This window comes from Drosophila biarmipes, chromosome 3R (assembly GCF_025231255.1).
Source record: "Drosophila biarmipes strain raj3 chromosome 3R, RU_DBia_V1.1, whole genome shotgun sequence".
Lineage (NCBI taxonomy): Eukaryota > Metazoa > Arthropoda > Insecta > Diptera > Drosophilidae > Drosophila > Drosophila biarmipes.
Genome location: NC_066616.1, coordinates 29,819,521 through 29,847,511, shown reverse-complemented (window position 1 = coordinate 29,847,511; position 27,991 = coordinate 29,819,521). Strand labels below are relative to the sequence as shown.

At 42.3% G+C, this 27,991-nt stretch overlaps 3 protein-coding genes across 6 annotated transcripts in view; 2 read left to right on the top strand and 1 right to left on the bottom strand.

Moving 5' to 3' along the window:
• The window catches only part of LOC108025351 (uncharacterized), a 32,456-nt gene extending 16,766 nt beyond the window's left edge, over window positions 1-15,690 (top strand). Inside the window, exon 3 of the mRNA XM_017095811.3 lies at window positions 14,147-15,690. Within this exon, the coding sequence (XP_016951300.1) occupies window positions 14,147-15,141 (995 nt within the window). The 3' untranslated portion in view covers window positions 15,142-15,690. The remainder of the gene's footprint in view (window positions 1-14,146) is intronic.
• LOC108025350 (DNA-binding protein Ets97D) lies at window positions 15,469-17,559 on the bottom strand. Its single transcript, XM_017095810.1, has 5 exons — window positions 17,404-17,559; window positions 17,212-17,326; window positions 17,077-17,146; window positions 16,305-17,022; window positions 15,469-16,246 (listed from the first exon to the last, which is right to left on the bottom strand). Exons 1-5 carry the CDS (start codon window positions 17,465-17,467, stop codon window positions 15,816-15,818), a joined length of 1,398 nt encoding a protein of 465 aa, XP_016951299.1. The 5' UTR covers window positions 17,468-17,559; the 3' UTR covers window positions 15,469-15,815.
• A 3,175-nt stretch (window positions 17,560-20,734) lies between these two features.
• Window positions 20,735-27,991, top strand: part of LOC108025322 (aminopeptidase N) — a 30,739-nt gene continuing 23,482 nt past the window's right edge. For all 4 annotated transcript variants that reach the window (XM_017095746.3, XM_017095744.3, XM_017095745.3 and 1 more), the window contains exons 1-2: window positions 20,735-20,869; window positions 21,377-21,437. The gene's annotated coding sequence lies outside the window, so the exon portion shown is untranslated. The remainder of the gene's footprint in view (window positions 20,870-21,376; window positions 21,438-27,991) is intronic.

Below are 27,991 nucleotides of genomic sequence, written 5' to 3'. Positions count from 1 at the left end.
CGGAGTCATAAAATGCACCGACCTTCCCAGAATCCATAGGGACCACTAAACACTCTTTCAACAATTAAGGCAGATAGTTTTCCAAGATATAAGGTGGGTTGCAAACTATTAAGATAATACAATATCTATACTACGCTTATCATTTGTTGGTACAAGTCAGCCATTGACCTACATTTCAGTAAATTTACAGATCATCAGATATTCTAGTATTAAGTGCTATCTTTAATTGATATTTAGTGAGATAGGTGTAATAATAGAGCCAGTTATTATAATTTGTAGATCATCTATGTTTGTTATATATAATTACAGGCATTGACCTACATTTTGATGACTTTTTATATAAAAACAATAATATTAGATGATGAAATCATTTTTCTAGAACACTCATTTTGTCATTCGATCTTCACTTATAACTTCTTGAACTCAGAAGCCTGGGAAAGGTCGTCCGGGATGTGATAAAGAGCATTGAACCTCTAAAATTTTGTTGTATTTCTTCGTTTTTATGACTTTTGGAAGTTTCCATTTCGAGAGTGTTGAATACTTTTTACATGCCCAGCGTAACAAGTGGAATTTTAAGTGTGTGGCAGAAGAAAAATAGTGGAAAAGGTGTCGGGGAAATAATTAAACAATAAAAAGAACCTCTGACTGGGACTATACAATTAATTTAAATTGAATTTAAAATAAGGCCAGCCCGTTGAATCATCAACTTAAAGTATTTGATGACAAAGAGAAGTCAAACAAATTTTCCCCAAGATTCCTCGAATTGCTATTATAAAACTAATATATACCAGACTGAATCGTTTTTGGAGATCTACGTTTTTTATTGATCATTTATGAACACTTTAACACAATTTACGCATGATTTCATGCGGTGATGTGCCAGTTGAACCCAAGTTCAAGTTCACTTGGCAGAGAGACAAAAAATGAAAATATAATTGAAAATTATTATGTCACGCAATGTTTACGAATGTTTGGCGGTCCATTGCGCAATTCAAAGCGAACGCTTCGATTTCTGTCTACAATCGATGGATTGGAAATCAGAAATTGACGTAATGTGTTTTTGATTGAACATTTCGGGGCACGTTTCAATGGCGATCGGGCGCCGAGTGAGTTGCCAAATCGAAACTACAAACACTTTGTGAATGAATAGCTTTAAATTGGCGTGTTAATGACAACAACATGCAACTGCAAAACTGTAAACTTTATTTTTGAACAATATTTTTCGCAATTTGCGGCATTTCAGCTGATTTTGCCATCGCAAGCCGCAAGTCAGCGGCGCGCTTGACCCCAAAATGAGACTTTTAAATTGATTTTTATTATTTCTTCAACTCGTTGAATCCAATCAATTAGCCAGAGATAACTCGATGTGGGTGTCAGCAATGGCAAATTGTCGCCGGACGAGAATTGTTTTAAATTTTTCAGCGCTGACCTCTGCTCTTCAATCTAGCTTCCTTCATCGAAACTAATGTTTCTCTTTCTCCTCTCTTGCAGGTAAGCTCAACAAGCCAAAAATATTCATGAATCGTGGTTGCATGCACCAATGGCCACAAGGAAAAGCGGGAAAACTGAAAAATTATTCATTAGCCAAGTGCCAAAAGCGTATTCAAATTAAGTTGCTCAAGCGAAAACCAAAGCCGAAACATGTGTCAGCCATGTCAATGCGTTTTGGCCCAGACCAAAGAGCCAAAGTCGCAGTCGAGGCTGGAGTGCATTTGCTTTTTGGCCAAATGCGGTTTTCTTGAGAGTGGTTTTCCGCTCCTCACCCCACCACCCCTTACGGTGCCATGCCCTCCTCCCCGGACAAACAATTTGCCGGCGGAAATTTCATAATCATGGTAAAATGAAAATGTTACATTTTATGAAAATGTATTATTATGTCCATCATAAAAATGTCATTGAATGACACTTGCGCCTGTGCGCTGCAAGCCCACCTCCACGGATTATTTTGACAGCAGCAATTTCCCAGCCCCCCCAAAAGCCCCCTTCGCTCTCCGCCACTGCACACAGCCCTCTGCTAATTTCTGTTGATTTAAGCAACTTTTATTTTCAACTGCGGCGCCAACGCAGATAGATAGAGAGACCAGAAAGCAATGCCAGCGAATTAATAAAAGAGAAAACCAACTTGGATTGAATTTAGTCATTTTCGTTTTTCGGGCAAACTGCAGCGTCGACGTGCGATCGCAATTATTGCCACAATTTGCGGTCATTTCCGCTTGGCTGCTGCGCATGTGCCACTTGCCGTGGGTTTTCGCGGAGAATCATGGGTGGCGGAGGGGGTTCTGGAGCGGAAATACCTTCTAGTTAACAGTGGGCATATGGTGGTGGGGCAAGTGCTAGATTATGACTTTTGATTTATGGTTATGGCTTGCGGATGGCGTCCATAATTGGGGTGACGATATCATGATCACACCCCAAGAAAATTGGGGAAATAATAGATCTATCTTTACAAAAAAGTGTATTTAAAGTTTTTAAAGCTTAACCATTATTGCTTGAAGAAATACTTCTAATCTTTTAGTTCAATTTATGAAAGGAACTGAAACGATTTTGATTTAACGTTGCATAATTTAGAGATTTAGAGAGAAGATTTAAAAATATGTCATTAGGGCTTTAAACAAGCAACTTTCTTAAAAATGTCTTCAAAATATCTCTTGAGATACCTTTTTTAAGCTACTAAAATCGTGTATGCAGTACTAGATAATTTTTCTTTCTCACAAAAAATCCTGAAAATTGTATTTATTTGGAAACACTTAATATCAACCTGTTCCACTGTCTTTCGGGTGTTTTTTCAAACCAAAGTGCAGCACTTACTGGCCCATGGTGCACTTATATGGACTTGTTGCTGGGCACCCTTCACTTCGAAAGCCCGATTTCTAGGCTTTCCGTACTTGTGAACCAACTTCAGTGACGCAGAGACCCAGTAGGCCTTTGGTTCTTTGCTTCAGCTCTTTGTTTTGGATAATTAAAAGCAGCGTTCAAAGTGCAATTGCTGTGGGTTGCATTTACATAGACATGTGTTCAAACATTTGCGCTGCGCTCTCCAGTTTGACAAGTGTTGTTGGGGCCTTACCGCGGCGCGTGGGCGTTTCAATTTAAACAAAATTTCCAGTCTGCGGGCCACGGTTTAATGGCATTAACAATATAGACAAGGCACGCCCAAGCCGAACGGCTGACTGAGTGACCTACTGCACTCAAATGTTCGACGACATGTTGCAGTCACAGCAGCAGCAGCAGCAACAGCACAGCAGCAACATGAGCAACATGTTTCTCGGCTGAAACAAATTCTGACACCTAAATTTGCTACGCATTTTCAGGGAATCATTAATTAGTCAGACTTGGAAAGTTTGTTTCATACACTCTTGCTTTTTTCCTTGTTTCTTTGGTGAAAGTTTAGGAATGGGGCTCAGTTCGGCCTAGATTCATTTTTCATCATTACAAAATCGAAGCGTACATTACCTTGAGCTCAAACTGCCAAATGGGAACCAGAAATGTTGATGCATCTCTCAAGTATTTTTCATATTCAATGCTCTGAAGAGCTTTCAAGCCCCTGTGGACCATATTTTTGTGTGATGTGTAATACCCTGGAAAATAGTAAGATTAGCGTGGGGTATAACAGGCTTAAGCAAGCGAAATTTAATTATAAAATTTCCAAAATTATCAAAATATGAAAATAAACTACAGAGGAGGTCCTAGCATATTAAAAAGAGATATTTTTTGATCCTTAAGATTCATAGGAAAATATGGTTTTTGAAGTAGTTTATAAACTATGTGGAGAACTGAAAATATTTAGGATAGCTCTTTCAATATTGAAAAGGCTTTTTCCAAGGTCTTTAAATTATTTTGATGTATATCCATATATTATCGAAATTCTTAGCATGAACTGATTTTCTATCTCTTTTTCATTTCTGAGTTTGAAAAGTTCTTGAAATATGTAGGATAACTTGCAGTTGGAAGGCCCTTTGGCCTGGCAGCATTCCTTGGCTCTTTTTCATTGTGTTTTTCTCGAAATGCACTTCAAGCCGCAAGTTTTGAAGGCTCAAGTGGCACTGGAGTTGTCAGATGTATTGTTGGAGTTGTGGCCGCACTGTCGCTCTGTAGCTCTAAATGCAGCTGCGGTTTCTTGGAGGTGGCCCGCTCCGAGTTGGCCCGGCCCGAACCGATGGGCTGCGATCCACTTCGAGTCCAAATCCGAGTCCGAGCGGGCTTTCGAGCCATTAGAAGCGCATGTCTGTGGCCGCGTCGACAGCAATCAATTGCCGGCGAGCGCATTTTATTGGCGTCATCAAATTGGCTTTCCGTGGAAATCCGCATTGCGGCCAGACCATCGACTTTCCCGATAGAACTTCACGGCCAAAATGGTCATCGTCATAATCGCGATGGCCAGATGATCATCTGGGACATGGCCGATGGGATGCTCCGATTGTTGCTGGGAGCCATAAATACGAGCTGGCATTGCCTGGCATCTCTTAATGCCAATGGAGCTGCCCGCATTCTGAGGCTCTGCGAGGATTTTTCATCTGGAAAAGAGTCCCCAACTCCCCGAGCAAAATTAATTGTTCAAGCATACACTCACACACACACACCACTCAAGGAAGCATTTTCCGAGCTTTCCACATCTGTATGCACCATGTGCGCCTGCCTTATTTTCCTTTATTTGCACGATTTTTGCCATATTTCTCCCCGCTTTGGAGCACGATCCTCGGATCTGGGATCTCGGACCTCCCTCCCCAAAAATGGTGGCGACATTGTGACGTCGTCGTGTTCGCCGGCAGATTATGATCAACATGTATGTAGATACACCTATATATATTTCTTGTGTCTTGCCTCAACCATGACAGCGAAATATTTGCTGCCATGTGTGAAAATATTTATTTTCCATCTGCTCATGCGGGCTCTGCAGTTGGCGATTCATGCATTGGTGAAGTGGGAAAAGGGCTAAGCTTTTCCTGGGGCTCCGAAATCGGGGCAAACAAATCTCAGCGGATGGGTTCTTAAGTGTATTTGGGCAAGTCTTGAAATGAGCAATGCGACTTCAGAGCCATCAAGTCAATTGAAGGGGGTTTTCTGGAGCTCTGCGGAGATGCTTTTGTTGAACTAGATTTTTTATGGGCTCGAATTGAGCTCAATGGGTGTTTGGGGAGTTCAAATGGGAGTGTGTTGATTTAAGAGCTAGATTTTAAAGAACAGATTTTAGAGCTTAAATTCTCTAAATGTAGGATTGAAAACAACGGCTAGAAATTGACCTTTTGGCATGTTTTTAGGATTGGAAATTTTAATACAAACAAATTCACCTTACTGATTACCTATTTCGTGGTCGATTCCGACTTTGTTTGATTTGCAAATAGCTGTCTTTACACCACTCTTAAACCCAGATCTCTCAGAAGAGGAGGGGCGCTCCGCTGGGCATAATTATGCTGCTGCTGCAAGTTGCAGGTTCTTATTCGCCGAGTTTTTTCCGCTTTATGTGTTTTGTCTGGCTCTTTAAGATACTTTTTTAGCTGCTCATTCTGCTTTTTGTGGGACTGACTGCATGTCTGTTTGTTTCTCGTCTTGTCTGCGCGGAATTCGGTCAAGTACTCTTGGCCGGCTGGCTTGGCTTGGTTGGCTATGATTTGTGTGACATGTGGAAGCTGTCGGCTGCCGCATTACCATTGACACCTTATCGGGCGTGCAAAGTCCACTGTGGCATATGCATAGGGGCCCAGGAAAATGCTACTTTCTACGCATTTGTTACACATTTTGTAACACGCTCTCCTTATCATTCGCTCAGAAATTTAATTATTTCGCCTGTCAGTCAGTCGCTGAGTCCCGAAGAGAAACGTAAAACATTTTTTAATGAGCCGACCTTAAAAAGAAAGTCAGGCGACATGTCTGGGCTACCTTGGATAAGTTCGGACTTCGTGCCAACATGTATCTGCTGTTGGCTTTGTGTTTGAGGTATCTCAGCGCTCCCCTGAGTGCCCCTGTCCGATGACTCGGCTCATTTGTGGATCTCTGGTCGGCCCAGGGTTTTTTACCAAAATAAAAAAAATTACGGAAGCCGCTGCTGTCGAAGTTGTTACTCTCATTTTTGGTGAAAGAAAATCCCCAGCTACCGTTTGTCAAACAATTTCTATGGCCCAGCCAAAGAAAGGATAACCATCATAATTGATTGAGCCAGGTTTTCAGCGCAAACAAAGGTTTTTGTGTGCCGTCTTGTAAGCCTGAACTGTGTGGCGAGGAAGTGCCTGGTGCATAAATCAACCTTTTATCAGCACTTCTTCATCGCCAGGGGAGAAGGAAGCATACAAATAACTAATTGTATTTCACACACAAGAATGTAAATGGCCCCCGAAGGGGTTAGCATTTGAATTCAGCCAGCTTTCGTTTCGCCAACGAACTGCAATTATGTGTGTCCATTTTTTTTGGCTAATTGAAAGGCCTGCTGACACTATCGGGCAGTAATACTTTCCCCACCAACTGCGAGAGAGAAGCTACCGAACAGCCAACGGGCTGTCAACTTCATTAGATTTGATTTCAACAAGAAATATCATGGAAAACATTAAACGCCTCTGAATAAATTCAAATTAATTGATAAACACACAGAAACCGGAATGGAAAGAGAGAAATAAAACGAAATTATCGGCCATAGAGGCAGTCGCCGTTTAGCTGGCCAATTTGCAGGCCGAAAAGTGCAACCGTTTGCCAAGGAAGGGGTGAGGAAGGGGTTCGGAAGGGGTTCGGTGGCTGCGCATGCGTCGCGGCATTGCGCAAGTCCACTCGGTGGCGTAGAGTGGTGCAGAGTGGCTCTAACCAGTTGGACTTTTGCGTGGCGTGTGTTTAACTTTTGAGCAGATTTTGTCGCATTTTTTATTTATTTTTGTAGTTTTTTTTCTTTTGCTATGCAGTGCAGGTATTTGTTTTCACAGAGCCGCTAACGCTAAGCAACTCCCCTTTCGGGGTATCCTGGCTCCATCAATGGCTCTATTTGATGTAAACCGACTGGCTGGCCGGCTCTTTGAACCATTTGAACTTTTGGCTTTTGTCTGTTTCGGCATCCATGGCTCTCTTGGCCCATTCACCCACCATGGGGCATGTTTTATTTGATATTTCTTCTGTATTTTTTTCTTTCCTACTTACCAAACGCTGCGACATTTCGTCATGCTAATCAGCATGGAGTCACTCGTTGGCTAATTGGCTTAGACGGGCTAACTGGCTGCTTTGGACCTGGCCTGCGATTTGTGAGCGAGTGTGCGTGGCTATCGGATTACCTGACATATTGCAAAATTAGATTTATGTATGGTCAGCTGGGCCCAGGAATGGGGAAACTGATGCGGGCTGACAAAAGGAAAATTATGTGGTAATGCAGTGGGACACGCATTTTTGCAGAGCAGTGTCTACTTTCTAGGTATAATCAAATCAAAATGACTTGCTGATTAATTTACTTTCTGATCGCTAATCAACGTGTTTATCGCATTGATTTTAGAAGACGGCCTGCGTAGGCACTAAAACCTAATGAACTCTAGACAAGGAACTAAATGGTTCCGAAATGCCTCTTTAATGATTTTTCTCTAATGAACAAAGTACCCATTATAATAAAGTACCTCAAGGCAAAAGATATAAATTGAATTAAGGTCGCCTTGGGCCTGTGTTACTAATGATGCAAAAATATCTGAAAGTTTACAACAGCGATTGAAGTTTCTTGAGTTAGAAGAGGTGCTTTGAAGATAAATTTGTATTGGAGTAAACTTTAATATTATTTATTTGATTATAGGTAAATAATTAAATTCATTATTAACAACCCAATAAGATCTTGTTACCAAGATATGCATTTTTATATAGCTCAGCTGCTCAATCTTTGAAAGATAATGAGCCGATTGAGTGGAGGATTACCTACGCAAAGTGCTTCCTATAGAGGTTGCAACTGTTCTTGTTACAGCCCCAGCCCCAGCCCCATTTCCTCCCTATCCGGTTGATTGAATTTCGATGTAGCAGTCCCAATCAAGTCCAATGCCAAAGTCAAGTCAAAGTTGTCATTATCGCTTATTATTATAGTGCTTTTTCCCTGCCTCCCTCATTTGCATTTACTAATTTATTTATTTACTTGTCTGCCTATCGGTACTATATCTTTTTATTATGCAAATGTGTATCTGGAAATTATGCAAATGCCAGTGGGCCGATTGCGCCTTTGTGACTTGCAAGCCAATTTAATTTGTGACATTTGCTGAGACAATTTTCTCCATAAGAATTCCGAGCTTAGGAATGGTTCCTGTACCCTGAACCCCCGAATCCCCCATTCCTCTCGAGGCTTTCCGCTGTGTGTGGGCCCGGGACTGGATCCCTCGATACGGTTACCCCAAGGAACTTGCGTCTACATGAAACAATTAAACTCAACATGCATTTATGTCAAGTTATTCGCGCTGCGCCGGCAATTAGAGAGCAAACCAACTCGCCTCGCCGCAACTCCAAGTGGGCTAAACTGCAACGCATGATCACTGGGCAGTAAATTAACCGCACTTCCATGTGGTTACGGTTACAGTCCGACAGCTGCAGTTGTAAATTTGATTTTTATGGCTAGAAACATGTTGCCAATTGGCAGCAGCTCGCCCGCTCGGGCCAAAAAGAGCTGCAAAAATGTGGCTCTAAAAAAATCATTTTTTCCCGATATCTGTCACCAGTCATCGAAAAGGAAACCTTGCCGGCTCTTGAGGTGTTAATTTGGCCACATGCCGAATGCCTTGGCCATAAATTCAATTCGTGTTCATGTCGCGTGCAATTAGCCGGTCCGAAATCTCTCGTTTCCGATGCTTGATCTATGGATCTTGGCAGGGAAGTTAAGGAATGGACCAGAACTAGTAAAGTTCGGTTTTTAGATTGAGCCAAAAACTGTCTTCGATCAATTGAATTGTTGGCTGACCAAAACAAAGCATGCTTTAGATTTTACATTATTTATGACCATTATGACAAAAAAAGTAAAAAAAAACATCGGGTTTTCAAAAAAAAATCAGTATTTTGGGCAAAAAAATAAAAGTAATGATCCAAAAATGGAATATCATACCTTGCTAAACTCGTAATTAAATTTCCAACAAAATGACATTAACTCCTAAAAAATTTTATTTTGTATAATTTTTTGCAAAAAAAGACATTGCTACCCCTTGTCAAAAAAGTGAAAATTTGCGAAAATTTAAAGTTTACAGAATCAGGAGGAAAACGATTGCGATCAAATATTTATCTTGTAAGCTGTCCAAAACAGTGCATCTCTTAGGTTTCGGACCATTTTTGGCAAGTTATAGCAAAAAAACTTTTTTAAAAATCTAACTTTCGATAAAAAACTGAAAACTTCATTTTTACCCAAAAAAAATCAGTATTTTGGGCCAAAAATGTAAAAGTACTGATCCAAAAATAGAATATCATACCTTGCTGAACTCGTAATGAAATTCCCAATCAACTGGTATTCACACCTAAAAAATTTTATTTTTGACCAATTTTCGACCAAAAAAGACGGTGCTACCCCTTGTAAAAAAGTGAAAATTTGCGAAAATCTAAAGTTTTCAGATTCAGGCAGAAACCGATTGCGATCAAATATTTATATTGTAAGCTGTTCAAAACAGTGCTTCTGGTAGGGGTCGGACAATTTTTAAACAAGTTATAGCAAAAAACTTTTTAAAAAATCTGAGTTTAGATAAAAAAATGAAAACTTCATTTTTACCCAAAAAAATCAGTATTTTGGGCAAAAAATTTAAAAGTACTGATCTAAATATGGAATATCATACCTTGCTGAACTCGTAATGAAATTTCCGATCAACTGGCATTCACACCTAAAAAATTTTATTTTTGACAATTTTTTTTTGGAAAAATGAACGACATTAAGTTGGCAATACAATTTGGTTAATTCAGGAAATCTTGGGCAATCATCACAGTCAATATTTTTCATTAGGTAACGAGTTAACTGATAAATAAGAAATATTTTTTGGAAACTAAATTATGAAGAAACATGAATAATCAATTATTTTCGGGAATTATTCTTATACAAATTATTTACAAATCATTTTTAACACGTAATAGTGGACACGCTTTGCTTGGCCAGTTGAATGATAATTACTTGGCGACCAAGCCAAGCCAAAATAAATACCAACCAAATTCCCATTTCAAAATTCATTGCTATCGTCTGGGGTATAAAGACCGAGACTGATTCAAAGTCTCAGTCTGAGATCCCAGCGAAATCCCAGTCTTGTCCAGCAAGCAAATCGTGACAATCATGACAAAAATCGAACGGATGTTTGAGACCAGCAAATGCAAAAAGTATTGTATTTTCGGCTGGCAATTTATCACAAAACAGCGAAACAAAATCTAAAGAAAAGAAACAATTTCGGACCTATAACTTTGAGGCAGGCAAAATAACAATAAAACTGCAGCAACAAACAATAATTCATAATAAATTGTCATTTGACGTGTTTGAAATGTATTGGCAATTAAAAACGCAATTGAAGCGATTGGAGTGAGTTGCAAGGGCGGGACGGATCGCCGCTCCTTGGTGCAGTAAATCGGTTTTTGGGAGTTGTGCTCGTATATTTATGGGTAGCAGCGGTCTCTGGAGTTCATGAACTGCCCAACTTTGGGTGTGTAGAGTTGGGTCATGATATTCCAGCCAAAGCAAATCAAAGGCAAGGCAAGTCGGGTCAAAAAAAAAGAGCCTAAGGCTAGAGTTGAACCACCAGTTCATATATCAGTCGCTAGATTTTACAGATACTCTATTAGTTACATATAAGAATTCTTAGGAAATGTGTGTAAATTTGTATTCCTAAAAACATGTATCATTTCTATATTACTAGCTTATATGGCATATCATTTCCGCTGAAGATCACAAAGTGTTCTTTCAAGCTATGCCCTCATATTATTTCCCCTGTCTGTATTGTCTCTCAAAAATGCTGATTAAAGCTCTTTTTTCTGTCGATTTTGTTGCTGATTCCCGTTGTCCCAGGTCCGCCCATTCTCAATTTATTTTGTTTTTTGGCTGGGTTATGCTTGCCCCTTAATTTGGTTTTATTTTTGTTGTATGTTGCATGTTTGGGGACCGGAGTGGAGTGCAGTTTGCTTAGGGCGTACTTAAGTACCGTTATTTTAATAAACGCCGTTTGCGCATGCGCAGCTTGGGTTGGCCCTGTTTCCTCGGTTTTTGGGGTACTTTTTCTGTGCAGCTGAAAAGACTTTCTTCACATTAAAGAAATTGAATTACTGCTGATGGCAAAAAGCTAATTTTGCTTGCTCAAGGTTTTTTCTTGGCAAAAACTATGGCAGAGGGGGAGCAGTGGGTGGCAGGAAGTGCCTCATAAAGTATGCCATTTGTTTTTCGTAATATTTATTTACTTTTCGCATTGCAAAGAAGCTTTGTTGTTTATTTCGGCTTCGTTCCGTTTGTCGCTTTTTGCATAAACATTTATGCAAATGTCAAAGGCCTAATTGACAGACAAGAGCCAAGTGCTTGAAAGGCTTTTTTTTCTAAAAATATATATATATATACATAAATAACAGCCTGGTTTCAAGTGTTCCAGCTGGCAGATACCTGGGAATTACTTTGATTTCTTTATATAATACATAGTAAATATGATGATAGGCACTGTAAAAGTTGCTATATATTATTTGGGATGGTTCCCAAGAGTAAGAGGTTTTTTCTGTAACCTACATTTTCCCGAATAGAACATACCCTCTGATTCCAAGGGTACTCAAGTATGAAATCCATGACAGTGACCGGGCATTGTCTATGCTGGCAGCAAATTACAATTTACGATCGACGATCAGCAAATCGAGCGACAGCTCCACATTTTGTCAGCTCAGCTCTGTCGGCGGAACCCCCTGATTTGGAACGACCTTGAGCCTTTGTGGGGCTTCATAGAGTCGGAGAACCAGACCCCCTCAATTATCTAGATATACGCGTTATAAAGTGATCTAATGAATTTACTTTATGCGCGTTTCGTTTGATGGCGATTGTCCGATAAACATTTTATTTCGTTTTTTACGACCCTAGCCGGCTGCCGTCCCTCGTAGTTGTTTGTTTTGAGTGAAAGTAATTTGTCGATTATATGTTTTTTCTCCCCTCTGGGGACCGACACGCCTAGATACTCGGCACGTCATGTGCTAAGAGCTTAAAATCAGAGAGCCAATCCGCAGATTCTCTGACTCATGCGAAGAAAGTTTAAACAATGCTGGCGAGGCTGTTAATTCTCTGCCTTTCCCAGAGTCTCCGAAACTGACGATCATGATGCTGATGGACGTAAATATAGTTGTAGTCATCAGGGTTTTGTGCCCACAGCCGCTTATTTAGTCGATCATTTGGAGAAATTTAAGTTGGGGCGTGGCTGAAGATGGGCTGGCCCTAAATTATCAAACTGGATTTCCTTTCGATTGTTTAATCTTGGAACAATTTGATATGGTAGCTTGTTTAACAGAGATTGAGATTTGCCAATGATATGCAGCCAATTGCCCCATCTTCCCATCCATCTTTGATCTGATCTCTCAGCCATGGACAAATTGTTTTAACCATATATAGTCTGTGTGCCGGCACCAATCGATATCATTATTTATATCGCCAAGAGATCACAGCCGTCTGCAATTCCAGGCCATTTACATGATCACCTGAAGAAGATGCACACGCCCATGGAATCGGAATGGGAATGGGAATTGGAAGACAGCATTGACAGGCGGAATAAAGGCAATCTTCCATTTAATAACCAATTATCATTGATCAACTGCACGCCCCACGGTCCCCAGAGATCTGGAGTGCTGGAATACCGAGGAGCGGAGAACGAGAATCGAGCCACTGACCACTGAGCAATATCAATTACGAATTACATCTGATTATCCGCCTCTGCCTGGGAATTGGCCAATGCCAGTGCCAGTGCCATGGTCGCGGCTCTCCAGCCTCAAGATCCTATATCCCAGATCCCAGTGCCTCAGTTCCAACTGCCGCCTGGGGGCTGTGTGTGTCTGATTAGCGCATAAACAAGTTAATGCCATTGATGATGACGATGCTGAGCCACCTGAACAGAGCCCAGACGCCAAGTGCATTGCAATGGACTGGAGGCGTACGTGGTGCGATGTTATTGTTTCCCTGGCCATCCAGAATCAAAAAGATATATGGGCCAGCTGGTGGAGGGGGGCTCCTCCAGATAAGACCAACTTCTGGCCTGTTTGGGAGTCGCAGTGCGTCGTCTTCGGGCCTCAGTCCTCAGTCCTCAGTCGTCGTCGTTGTCTTCTGTTGACAACCACTGCCGCGGCGGCTTTATAAGCTTTTGATCTTGACAAAGTTTTAACCGCCGGCAAAAGCCTGTACCATGTTGAACTTTCCCAGTTTTGTCGTCGCCGTCTTCCTAGAATATGTATCTCTATCTGCCCTGTTTGCCCAACACTCCTCAACGCGGACAGGGGGTGGCGATATGCTAATGCTGTTTGGGTTTGGGCAGCCAAAAGTCAAACACTGTGTGTTGACGTTACCTTGAAATCCATTCGTAGGGAAACAAGCAGCACAAAGGCCGCAGATACTCGTACTACACAGCGAAGATGCCTGGTAAACAGAGATGTTTGGGGTATATGTCATGTGCTTAGAGCGGACAGCACTTGACATCATAGTTAGGGTTCAATTGCTCTGGGCTCTCCAGAGATCGACTTCTTGTTTACTTGCATAAATTGCAGGGGAGTATGTGGCAGTCCACTTCCAAAGAAGTGGTTCTCAGTCCCACAAGTATTCCTTTTATAGTAAATCTACTTTATATTTGCCTTATATTTAGAGTCTTCTAAACTAGTAGGAATATAATATGGAAATAGTAATGATATACATATATTATGTGCGATTTTCTTAGTAAAGGGATGGTTTTAAAAGAGAACCCAAAAAGATCTGTGTAATCCCAATCCCTGGAATACAAATCATGTTAAATGTTGGAAGTATAAATCTTAGAAAGGTTTGCTTAGTGTATCTGGGGAGTCACCCTCCCCAAAAGTCTGGGAATCATTTAATTCGGGGGCATTAACGTGGACAATTGTCTGTGGGAGAGCCGCGACTTGTGTGCTCCTATGCAAATGAGGGGACAATTATGCTGATCAGCGCTAATTGGGGGAGCCATAATGACCCACAGAGTGACTAACCCAGTTCCGTTTCCATCTCTCTCGTCCACAGGCTGCCCGGCGACGACGAGTCCCAGCTGCCAGCGCTGCAACAAGGCGGGCTGCATCAAGTGTCCCGAGTACCTGGTGACGGACACGAGGCAGTGCGTCAACACATGCCCCGCCGGCTACCTGGACCAGTGGTCGGCCCACACGGAGTTCATGGGCAAGGTGTGTGTGCCCACCGGCTATTCGGGACCACTGATGGCCGCTCTGGCCGGTCTTCTCGGCGGCTTCCTCGTCTGCCTGTCCCTGCTGGCGGTGGCCGTGATGCTGGTCAAGCGGAAGCGCCGGCGGAAGTCCATCAAGCAGAAGCTCATCAACGAGAACACCATGGACCGGGCGGACTTTATGAGGCAGCTGAACGAGATGCGTCCGAATGCGGAGTACTTTCTGGCCATGCTGAACGACACGAGGCGGCAGATCCGGAAGCTCTATTTGTCGGGCGAGGTGGCGGCCGCCAACTCGTACAGGCCCATCGTGCGGGATCTGGCCAAGCTGCTCATCCTGCTGAACAGGCCCATCGAGCTGATTCCCGCCCCGCCGCCGGATTGGTCCCGGCTGTACGCCTGGTCGGAGCAGGCCCTGGAGCGCTACAAGCCACAGGTGGGCCAGCTCATCGACTTCTTCCAGGCCTCGCATGGCCACGGTGCCGGGCACCACGAGGTGCTCTACGCGGCGCCGGCCAAGAAGAAGCAGCTGCAGCAGCAGCCCAGCATCTTCCGGCAACAGGTGACGCCCACGGCGACGCCCCAGGGCGTGGGCGAGCTGATGGCCGGCGATCGGAGCAGCAGTGCCTCGGCGCAGCAGAAGCTGCATCTCTTTGGCTCGCTGATCAGCCTGCACGAGTTCGAGGAGCCACGGGCCTCGGATCCCTTCGGCAGCAGCTTCAACACACTCAAGAGCGGCAATCTCATCTCTGATCTCAACGCCAGCTCGCTGTGGCTGGAGGACGAGTTCTACAAGCTGGGCTTTCGACCGCAGGACGAGATCACCACGGAGCTGTAACGGCATCACAAAGCGATCAGAATCGAAACTCAGACTCACAAACTTAATGTAAAAGAAGTATTATCCCGGCTGGCGGCGCTAGGCGTTCGAATCTAGTGCCAGCTTCAGCTGGGGGAAAGGAGCATTTGCGTGCACATTCCGCCAGGCCATCATCATCATGAATATCATCGACAAGCCAACTGGGAGGCCATTTAGCCGGAGCCGCTAAATGCCCACGTTTAGAGCTTAGTTAGATCTGTTAAGCAAGTAAACTAGTCACGTAAAATCACAAACAAAAACCATCAACACACAACGATGCCGTGGAGAAGGAGCAAATGCAAATGGAAATCGCGTGGAAATGAATTTAGTTTTATGGATTTTACAAAAATCGCAACAATCATGTAACGAACAATATTCAATATACACACTATAGAGATACTATTCAGATAAAAATTAAGTTGTTTAACTGTAGAGAAGCGATACTTATAGCTATAGCTTACGTAGACAGAGATTATAAAGCTTAGTGAATACGAAATGGATAATAAAATCGTGTGCCTTAAGAGTGTAAAATGTGTAGGGTGTGTAACAATTTGTATTATTAACCAGGCGCCGTCATCCGACCAAGTCAGCCAACGCTAAGGCTCCTCGTACTTCCAGAGTATGTCGGGTTCCTCCTTGAGCTTCAGCTCGCCATGTCATGTGTCTTCCTTGACCGTTTCCAGGGGGACCACGGGTTCGGGCACCACCTTCCGCTCGTTGACCAGCCGCGAGAGCTCCTTGGCATCGTAGCCGATCAACAGCTTAAGGTCGCAGTCAAATTTGTAGGCGAATCTCTTGCCGGACACCTTGGAGATCATATCCCCATCGTAGTAGTAGCGGAGGGCCCTCGAAAGCTTCTCGTAGTTCATGGCGGGTTTGTTTTTCTTCTCGCCCCAAAGGCGGGCCACGCGATCCGGATCGGTGAGCTTGAACTCGCCGTCGGTGCCCACCCATTCGATGATGTCCGTGTGCTCGCAGTCGGTGAGTATTTCGAGGAGGAACTGCCACAGCTGCACCTGGCCGTTGTTGCCGGAGCCGATGGTGGTGTAATTCGTGGGACTCATGGAGGTGGGGGAACTTTCAACGGCTGTGGGGGCAAGAAATCTTTTAGTTCCAAGTCTTGCTTGGACTTCTCATCTACTCACACTCGGAACCCTTGACTGCCTGGTAGGATTTCCGCATAATCCGCTGTTCCAGAGACACCGGGCCCGATGCCGTGGTCGATATGGCAGTGGCTGACATGATCCTGGGTTGCTTGGGCTTTCGCAGCTCCTCCGCCTGCTTGTGCACCACGGACACAAAGTTGCACTCCTTGAGCAGCTGCAGGTGCGTCCAGAAGACGTTGCCCGGATCGCGGGGCAACTTTTTGCTAAACTCCTCATGCGTCATGGCGCACAGTTCCTGGCCGTTGATCTGCCAGTCGCTCATGTTGATGCCACGTAGCTCGAATTGCTTGATGGCCCACTCCAGCCAGTGCGTCACGTGGGCCTGCGTCCATTCGATGGCCGCCTCGGGGATCTTCAGGCGCGCCTGTTCCCGCTTGAACTTGCTGTCGAGGACCCAGTTCAAGACGGGCTTAACATCCTTGCTGGATTCAAGGGATTCCTCCTCAGAGTCCTCCTTGAGCTTTCGTTTGACAGGCGTTTTGATGGGACTTTCGCTGGAGGAGCTCTTCTGGCTGGCTGTTTCAGGCGGGGAGAGTTGGGCCACCACCTCTTCGGCCAGGGCAGCCAAGGCGGCCTCTGTGGGCTTGAGGACATCGGCTATATTGATGCGTTTCCGTATGGTTTGGATCTGCACGTTGATCTGGACGAGACCCTCGCCCTTGACGCACTGATCCACGAGGTTTTTGTGGGATTCCAGCTGGCGGGAAAGAAGAGTTGAGTAACCATTGGGATCTCTTTGAAATCGACTCACCTCCTGTGCGTCCTGCAGCCAAAACGTGTAGTAATTCAGGCACACCCCTATTTTTTGCTCAACAAGTGATCTGTTTAAGGGAAAAAAAACGAGGGTTATTTGTATGGGAACATGGGGGCTCCTCACAAGACTCACTTCAGCATGCTGAGCGGCTCTCGGATGTCCATGTGCACGATGATGATGTCGTCCGGCTCCACCTCCGCCTCCACATCGATGCTCTCCTCGAAGATTTCGCTGGCAATCACCTCCTCTGCGAAATTGTTTACAATTAAAGATCGGAGTCACAACAGGTGCGTCCCAATTGGGAATTCCGGATTTCTCACTCACCCAGGGCCCCGCCGACACTGAAGCGGCGTATTAGCTCGTCCGACAAGTCATTGCTGCTGTCCATCGTGGCTTTAATTCGTAAATAACTGCCAATATTTAGTTATTTTGGAATTATTTATCTCGTGGATTTTTGTTGCATCCTAGTATGACCGTATAAGGCGGGTGTGGAAATACCAAAAAGAAATACTAGACGGCGTTCGACCAGGGCTGCTAAATCAACGCTGATGCTGCCACCTAGTTTTTGGATTTTGAAATTTTTGGCGGGCCTTTTAAAAAATTACAAGAAGAAAAAGGGGGAAAAGTAACTTAATTAGTATTTTGTATACACAAATATTTAATACTAATTTGTTATTTGATAAGCCAAGTAAAGGATTTTAAAATTTAAGAAATATAACGAAACATAAAATATAGCATTTAAAATGAACTTTAAAATTAAGTTTTTCTTTCTGTGCATTAAGAAATTCATCAAAAAACAGTTCCAAAATTATTTTCCTCACAGGCTATTAATATTTTAAGCCTAACGACCTATAAAAATTAGCAATCTTTCGGGTGACAAAATATATTTGCTCACCCACTCAAGTGATTTCCTAGAAAAGCAATCGAAATTAATTGAGGAATTCAGTTCGCAACAATAAGTTGATGCCCAAGACACCCACTTGTGGGTGAGTGGTTCGCTCTTCACTTGGGATACGAGATATGGATATTTCTGCCACTTTCTTTCGGTTCAAAGTGGCGATTGGCAGACACAATTGGCAATGTTTGTGTGGCGGAATCGAGGAAGTACTCCAAGCGTTCCCACTGGCAAGTGGAGTGGCAAGTGCTGGTGCAAAGTGCTCCTCATCTTGCCATGCTGATTAAATGCCCCGTAACACGATCAGTGGGTCAAAACGGTGGGACAAAGAAGGCCAATTGTGTTATCTGTGTGGCCACTGGACTGAGGACAGGCCCAAGTGCACAGCGCACTTGTTAACACAAGCGATTTTCCATGTACCGAGATATAGACAAAGTCAGGAGTTGGGAGCATTACCTCATTGTTGACTCAGTTGGCTGTGATGAGCGATATTTGCTGGCGAATACCTCTAAGTATGGGGATGACATATATTTAACTTGCCGCTGGAAGTGATTCAATGCTGTCCGGAGACATTCTGGCAAATTAGCATCCCCTTCACAGCCTTGCAACTCCATTTTCCCTTTCCGTTTCTTGTCCAAAAGCCTAATAAACCGGAGTGTGCTTTTCTTTTGTTTGACAACAAACTACGCTTCGTTTGTTTGCTTGCCAAGCTGTTGACTAATATTAGCCAGCTGGCCAAATTCAGGCGCTTCAGTTCAGTATTTTCTTTCCGGCAATTGAAGTTGAGTCACTCACTGTCACGGTCATTTCGTTTTGGCTGGCATATTTATAGATATGATCAATTGACTTTCTTATCCCGCAAACCCTTACTGCTTATTGTATGCGCTAATGAGGGGGTAATCTCATTACATGTTAAGTATACGCCGTATTGACCTTAGATCGAAATCTAGGCCTGTGGCAGACCAAAAATTGTCTAGGTCATGACATCCAGCTGCAGTGGGGATATAAACAGATACATGAGCAGAAAACCCACAATGACAATAGAAAACCCATAGCAAACACATAAAACTATGCGCAGTCATTGTGGCGCCTCAGACTACCAAAAAAAGGAAAATTCCTTCATAGCCGGCTGCCAAAAAACAACCCCTTGGGCCTTCTGCCCCCGGATTATTTGTCGGTCGAGCGTTCAACTCCGCGGGAATTGCGTCACTGGATGGCTGGAATTAAATCAATAGGGACAACTCCCACGCGGCGCGGCTAAGTGGATAAGTGGAGCACCAGGGTCCGGGACTCGGAGCATTTGCATTTCCGTGGCCCATTCTGTGCGGGCCAGTATTTGGGTCGCCGAAGGATTGCCATCGCTGCAAGGACATTTCAAAGGCGGAAAGCCTGCTTCTCCGTTTCAAATTTCTGCGCTCTTTTCATTTCATAATTTTGGTTTCTTAATTAATTGGCTTTTTCCGCGTGAGTTATGGCTCTGGCTATCGGTCTGCACCTAGGAACCTTCGCCCGAATTAGGGCCAGGATGTGAACTCGTTTGTGACCCGCTTTTTATTGGTTTTCCGAACTAGCCTGAATTATTTATTAGCCAGTTGAGGGCAGTGCAGTCACGTTATTGATGAACCGCTTAAGTGGTTGAACAGGAGGCAGGACATGGATACTGTCGCCTGAGGAATGGCCCTGGGTTCCTAGCTCTTCATCACCTTCTGGCCATTTCCGATATTATAAATTTACCACTTGGGGTGTGAGTCAGTCCTAGGTCTTGGATCCGATTCGAGCTCATTAATATTCTGCAACTGTGTCACCAGTGGTCAAAATATGGGAGGAAACACTTGTTTAGATGATGTGCGTACAATTCGGACAATCGTTTTGAGTCATCAGCACATGAACAATCCCTTGAGATTTATAATTATTAATTGGCTTTTTTATAAACCTTTTTGTGCAAAAGTATATTTTTTTTTATTTATACAAAGTGTCTCTAAGATTTTCTTAGGACTTATACTTTTCAAGCGACTAACCAAATCAATTTTTCAACGTTTGCGTTGGGAATATTATAGATGTAAAATATTTTTTAAACAGTCTTATTTTATAAATACAGGTGTCTTAAAATAATATTTAAATTTATTGAAAAATATTTTCTTTTATTTTTTACATTGGACTGTTTGATTCGCCTATATTGTTATTAAATATTTTACGCAATTCAAAATAAAAGTTTTATACTAAAATCAATTGTTAAAAATACTATAATTTTTAATTATATTCTTATAGTTATCAATCAAATTAATAATTAATTTAAGAATTAGTGAAAAAACAAGAAAAATCGTTCGAACATAGCACAACTTATACGAACTTATACCTTCAACTTATACCATAAGATAAGTATGGGGCGTTCCACTCCCAGGTCACAGAATTTTTATAAATAAAAAATGACAAAATTTATCCATTATATTTATATTTATATAAAATGTATACTCTTTCGTCGTATATCCACGTTGAAAAAATTATATCCTGCGCACGGAAGATGCGATTTACATAAATCTAAAGCATGTAAGCCTACCTTTACATGGTCAATAACTATAAATATAATGGTATAAAAATTGACTAATATTTATTTTTAAAAATCTTAACTAATTAGCCAAAAAAAATCCACTTTGAAATAAATGAAATAAAACCGGAGGTGGCCTGTTTGATATGGAACACCCCTTATGCGAAGTCGGCGGTATATTCGAATGGGTTTCGTTCGGGAACGCCAGTCTTCTAGCGCAATCGAACAAGGGCGGTCGTTGTTTCGCAGTGCGGGCTTAAATAAATAGAATAAAAAATAAATAAAAGTGCGGCGCGTTCGCGAGTTTTGTTATTGGCCAAAAGCGAGTGCCATAACGCTTATTTGATTAAGTACGCAAGTTTCGTTAGCTTTTTTTCCTTATCTCTGCGAGTGCGTGTGTGGTTTTTTGTTTTTCTTGGCCCGAATGAGTGGGCGGAATTTTGTGTGGGCGTTTTGTTTGCCATTTAGAACACAATTTCAGCGTAGGCCAAAAACTAGTTAGCCAGACAGAAAAAAACACGCGATCCGCTTTTATAAATTCATTTTCATTCACAGGCCGAACGGCTAAACAAAAGACCGGCAAAGCTAAATTTAAAATATGTAACAAAAACACATGCGTGACATTGCCCCTGGCGGCCAAACAACAAAAGCCAAACAACACCCAGGCGGTTTCCATCGATTTGCATGCGTTTTCCCTTCGCTCTAATCAAAACCGAAATCGAAACAGCACACACGCACTCACAAATGCACGCTATCAACAATCAAAGTGTAACGCTGGTTGTAAAGTTTCGTAAACCCCAAACCCCACAAAAACGGAAAATTAATATTCGAATTTCTTGTTTCATTTTGGAAAACAGCTTCAAAAGTAATCACAACCCAAAAGAAAAAGATACCCAGACAAGTGGAAAATCGAACGAGGTGAGTTTGGCAATCGGTTGAATTGATTTTCGATTTGGGGCAGGCATGCTCTGCCAGGGGGATCCCGAAATGACCCGGGCAACTATTGATTTTGCTGGGAGAACGCGTCCTTCGGCCGAGTGCAATGCCGGTTCCGAGTGCTCCGCAGCAGCTGAAGTTCCCAAGGACGCAGCCCCAGCTACAGGGCCTGAACTTTTCACCCCACCCCAGTAGAGCAAGGGGGTGGTGTCCCCCAGCCGAACAGCTGGGAAAATTCTCTCACTCGCCTCGCCGGCGGCGTTTTCCGCTTTTCCGCATGTTGCAAGCGCTCTCGTCGGGCCTCCCATTTCCATGCAACGCCGAACAAGTGGCAGCAGGCTCTCTCGGCCGGCGCTTGAATGCGGCACGTGGGTGGCTCCTCGGTGGTGCCCCAAGTGGTGTGGGTGGCCAGACCTGCCCCACCACTGGCCACGAGGGCCATTTCGGCTGCCATCGAGCACCACTTGTTTGGCCATTCGGCGTGGTTGCAGTTCTACACAGAAATTTCAGTTTCAACTGTGCCATTAACAAGGAAAATTCGAAATGTATTCTCACATTGTTTTATGTGAATAATAAACCATTTTTCTTATGATCTTTTAGCACAATATATTTTTTATGTCACTGCACATAGAATATTTTGTGAATGAAAAATTCTAGGTGCCATTTTTATACATGTTTCGTATCAATAAACACATGTTCATATTTTATTGCTGTGGCATTTTCATATGGTGTTGAACAACTAAAAACAATGTCAATGTGGGATATGTGTATTTCAAAACATTTTCAATACCATTTGGAAAATTGAATATTACAATTTGGAATATTTAAATAGAGTATTTTCTTTTTTACTTCAAAGAAGTAACCGTTTAAAGTATAATTCTTGATTATTATAGTTCTAAAACCATAGCATAGTATCAAAGGAATTTTAATGGGATATCCTATATGTAAGTTTGAGGTTTTTATAAGTAATTTTTTATTGTTACTGTGTATCAGCAAAGGAAACTATAAGCCTCTGGGCAAATGGTTCACCCACACAAGGCGGCTCAAGCTCCTGCCAGCATGCTTCTGCGAGTGTAAACCATATTTACACCCAGCCCACTCGATAAATTTGCCTTTGTTAATTTCGCGCTGCTTTTTTACTGCACATTTTCGCATTAATTAAGTTTCAATGGTGCCCAATCAGGCGGCAATCAAGTACAGTGGGCACTCGCCGACAAGATCGCCCTGATGGCGGCTGGGTTTTTCAGTTTTATTGAGACAAGACCAGTTTTAATTTAACACTAGAGCGATTTTGTCGGTCTTTCAATCAGATTTCAGCCGGCACAGACGTATGTGAGGCCTAAATTAGATAAAAGTCCTGCGATAAGAGTGCGCCAAAAATAAAAAAGAACAAAAATACTTATAAAGGGGCTCGTTGTATCCGGCCCATTGTAGTGTCTGAGGCGAGGGGTTCCCTCATCTGGCTGTTTGATTTACATTCGGGCATGAGCTCATCGACGGCTGCAGATTCGGTTTCGCACTCAGGTAGTTGGGCGAAAAAAGATCAATTTCCCTACTTGGTATACTTTTACCCCCGGAGAATCCACCCTTCGAAATTTGTTGGTTCTCGCATTGATTTCACATTTTCTCCCCCTTTGGCGCGTGCTTTCAATTTACTTTTGCTGAATTGCCCTGCGATTGTGTCTTTAATATGGGTAAAATAAATACGCTTTTTGGTTTTTAACCCCTTCTCGATTGTTATTGTGTGATTTAATTTCCCGCTCTTCTATGGCTGCCTTCAAACGGTGCCATTTGCATAATGGCATTTCCCTGCGTGCATATAGGGCGTCTCGCCCCTTTCCACTCCAGTTTCAGGCCATATTTTCACCCATGCACCTATGCCACCCATGGAGTTTGAGTTGATTGCTGCATTTTGTGGTTTCCCGTCGGTTTTCATTTGGATTTTCCCCCCTGACGGATTCGGCTTACCTTTTTGTGGTTTCGCACCTTGTTGGGACTTTGGGGAAGGGAAAAGGGCGGATTGGGAAAGTCTATGCTAAATGGTTTTTGTTTTCTCACAAGTAATAACCAAAATTAAAGAGAAGAAAAGGGTTTTGGGTGTCGAAATGTTGAGTTTTGTTTGGGAAAAAGAACTATCATTTTTTTCAAGTAATAACCAAATCACAAGTCCAAAAAATGTTTCTGGTTCTCAAAGTTTTGTTTTTGTTTGGAAAGTAATTTTTACACCTTTCAAAATAGCATTTTGCAGTCAATTTTTTTATTTTCTACTACAAATAACCAAAATGCAAGTCTAAATATTGTCTTTTGCTGGGAATTTAATGATGTTGGCATGGGTAAAAAAACATTCTAGAACCGCTTTTCCTTCCCACTTATCAATTTTGTGCATTTCCACCTCCAACATATGGGAAATGTAATAAAGTGCTGCCAGTTCACCATCGCCTGCCCCTTTTAACGCAATATGTAATGCTTTCTTGCCTCGGTTGATACGCTTTTTATTGCACAATTCACGCGCAATGTTTGTTTTTGTCTAGGTTGAGGCCCCTCGGAAAACTGTTGCTAGTTTCATGAGTCATTTGATAAGAACAAATGATAATTGTGGCGCTGTTGCTATGAAAATAACAACAATTTTCGTATGCTCATTAAAATGGAAAAGCGAGTGCACAATAAAAATAGAGAGCGAGAGAAGTCGAAAGGAAAACTGAAAACTATTTCAAGTGCAAAGTGTGGGGGAAATTCTTTCGCCCACCTCATTTTCAGGGGGCGGTGGGTGTGGCGACACCGCCACCGCGCTCTTTCTGGCCTTTATTCAAGAATTATTCACACACGGGTCTACTATATGTGCAATCTCAAACAAACACGCAACAACAATAAAACCAGCTGCCTGTAGAAAACGCATAAAAATTTTAATTTTTGTTGCCACCTTCAAGGTCGCCGAATATCGGTGAAATGCTTGTCGTCGGTTTGAGGAACCCGAAAACAGAAAGCATTTGCTTGCCATTAAGCTAGACGTGTTCAGATCACCGCTCTCTATATAAGCATATGTATATTCAGTCGATTGCAATGTGAGACCAATGAGACCAAAATGGTATACTAAACAAAGCAATGAGTGTTTCATTCATTCATTCGTTCATACACCTCGCATGATTGATAAGGCAGTGGGCCTGATAGACCTTTTGCCTAATTCCTTTTGACTTTTAGTTATGAATATTAATGGTCCGGTGACGTCAGCTAGTGCATTTGACAGATGACACAACAGAAGATCAAATGCAAATGGGAGGGCAGCCAGCCGAATGAAGATGAATGGGGCTCTGGGTGGAAAGGGCCAGCGATACACATATATGCCCATGTATAGCAACCATAGGAAAAGTGGCCATTCATGGTTTTATTTTTCTAAATAACATGTATGGAGTATGAGGAACTGGTTTTTAAATAGGCAAACTTACTTTAATTTTGGAAACTAACATGTTTGAAGAGCTGTAATAATACAGCATTAAGTAATCTGAGTAAAAACATAAATATCTGCCTTATTTTTACATTTGAAGTATAAAAAACATTTATTTTAAATATATTGAGTTACTTTTCTAGACCCATTTCAAATGCTATTTTAAGTCTCATACTGAAAATTAGGTTGCTAACTTTATTAGCCAAAATATTATATTTTTTGTAGACCTAACATTGAAGGTGAAGAGCTAGAGTTACAAAAATATTCCCATAATCGAGGATGAGGCGGCGGTTTTCTCATTACCGCCGAACGGCTGACAACTCGGGCTGTCAGAAACATTTGACATTTTCATTTGACTTAGTCAGCGGACCGCCGAAAATAGCCGCGACCACCTGCAGCACCAGGGCGTAACTAATTTGACACACCGAACAGCAGAGGTTCCCCCTGGTGGGGGACTTCCCCGAGAAGTGCACCGCGTTACGGCCTATCTTCCATCACACAACCATGCCGTATACCATGTACATCAACTGTCCTGAGGGGTCAAAAGCTCAACAACCATCATGCAATGGCGTTAAATTTTTATGCGTGCTATGGAATTATGACAGAGGCTTTCTGGGTGGGAGGTTGCGTTGCAGTTGTGGGTGTGTTTTCTCTTCTTTTTACCACTGCTTGGTCACGCAATGCAGATGGAAAGCCCCGGGTTTTCCGCCTCAAGATAGCAGGCCAGAATTCGCTGGCTCTGTACGGGAAAAGTGGAGGAAAAAGAGCTAAGGTTTTAGTATGACATCAACTTTGCAGAGAGAGCCCTTATCTACAGGGAAGCATCGCAATTTATTAGATTGCGGGCTCTTAAGTTTATCACGTAAATTAAATATTTTTGTAATCTCATGTAATTGCTTAAGTGGAGATAGTGAAGAGATAGCTCTGCGCGAAAAAGATCTCAGCGTAGGCTAATTAGGTGACAATGGGGGGTAAATTTGAAGTGCTATTATAATTGGAAAACCAGCATATGGTTAGTAAGATCCTGATATATACTTGAGTACATAATATTTGTAATATCCAAACCGAAATTATCTCACTTTTTCCCTGTGCCACTCAATTCCAAAAGCCATTCGATTGCGGTATCAACATAGAGTAGACCTAAGCCCCCAGTAACCTTGAAACGATACTGGGCCCGCTGCCCGGCTTACGTCACTTGTGTCCACAAATAGAGCCACAAAAAATAGCGTATAATGTCCGGCTCCGAAACATTAACCCACCACCGCCCCCTGGGCACCGCCGCGCAAGTGACAACGGCGAATGTCACCCAACTTTTGACTGAATGAACACGAAACTGGAGCGCACGCTTCATTCGCCCGATAAAGGCGAAAAATAAGACTGTTGACCAAGTGAAATAAAATAGATATGGCAACAAATTCGGATGATTTACGGCTCCTTCGATGGTGCCAATGGCAGGTTGCTCGGCCAGTGGCCACTCATCAGATCACCTATAAAAATAGACAAGCAAAATAAACGTAAAGGCGGAAAACATCGAGGAAAACTAAGGCAGCCAAATGAAATGGGGGGAATCAAAAACATAATTCAGAACAAATAAACGGATGTTCGTTTAGAATCCGCATTCTGGGGCCAGCATGTGGGGAGAATAGCACCTCCGCCGAGTCTAGAAAAGTGCTAAAAATGTTTATTGGCTCATTCGAATGACCAAAGATGTGCAAATGTTTGATCAATTAAAATGCCATTCGGCATTGTTTCGGTGGGCAATTGAGGAGGCCTAATGGATACAGGTAATAGGGTTTCCATATACCCTAGAATCAGTTTTGTCCTAAAGATTAAATATTCATTATTAATTATGTGGTTTTTAAAGAAGTCTTAGATTTTAGAGTACAATATAATACATTTTTCCAGAAGTATAGAATATTCAAGACTTCAAAATTGATATTTTTATTTTTAGTAAATAATACTTACCCAGAAATGGATTATATCCTTAAAAAATATAGTACATATTTCCAAGAAACTTAAAAGTTACGAATATTTTAGTTGGTTTTCAGTTTTTTTTATTTTAGAGTATAAATGGTAGTAAACCTTTCGAGAAGCATAGAATTTCAAAAAATTAAAAACCTAAACCTAACTTAAGAAATGCTGAGATTAAAAATATCTTTAAGAATCAAAGAAATTTAGAATATAATTATTTAACCTTCTAGTTAATTTAAAACTTATATAACATTATATTTTCCAAAGAAAATGCTAGTTATTACTTTCATATTAAAGGCAATTGAATTACCTCTCCCTAGAAATTAATTTGTAAACCATAATTTTTCCATAATGTCTTGATCGGAAACTTAATCTAATTGTTCTTACTCATCGGGAATTTAGTTATTTTCTTCCACATTTTGTAGTTTATAGTAGTTGCCTGGAGAGCGTTGAACTTCAAGAGTTGTAGTTCCATTTTTATGGATGCTCGTAAAACTATGACTCGTGTTAAGTATACGCCACGTGCGCCTTTATGGCTTATTAGCGAATTGGCGCCCAGCATTGGCGCTATCAGGTTCTCACTTTGTAGTTCAGTTCCTCCACACTTCTGCCCACAAAATATGATTGATCTGCGCGGTGAAGTATTTTCGACGCCCTCGTCGTGGGATGCCGGCGCTGACCCAGTTTCGCTGTTTACTTTCAATAGAATCCATGAGATATTCGCCTGACAAAGGCGAGAACCGAAAATAAATTCTCTGAGCTGCGAGTAAATTGCTTATTTATATTATTCCCCAAAACCAACCAGCAAAAAGTGACAACGATGACGTCGTCGGGGGCAGCAAGGCAACAAACAAAAGAGCATGAAAAGCCAACAAAAAGTGGTGCTATTAATTCGCCATGTCCCCTGGGTTTTCTGTGGTCGCACTTAATTGGTTTTTGTTTTGTTTTCAGTGCACCCAAAGCTCTCTGAACCTAATGATCCGTCATCAGCCTTTAGGTACACGTAATATTGCACTCGGCAAGTGCAGCATTTGTGGGCGTTTGTAACGCTCTGTAATAGTAATACTGACAGAATGGTTATTTCGTACGCCATAAAGATGGATAGATTATTAAGTGCTCAGGC

Coding starts and splice junctions, on each gene's coding strand:
- LOC108025350 (XM_017095810.1), bottom strand. CDS start 17,467: ATGGACAGCAGCAATGACTTGTCGGACGAGCTAATACGCCGCTTCAGT. Junction 17,147..17,211: donor GAGCCGCTCAGCATGCTGAA/GTGAGTCTTGTG, acceptor TCCCTTAAACAG/ATCACTTGTTGAGCAAAAAA. Junction 17,023..17,076: donor GGCTGCAGGACGCACAGGAG/GTGAGTCGATTT, acceptor CTTTCCCGCCAG/CTGGAATCCCACAAAAACCT.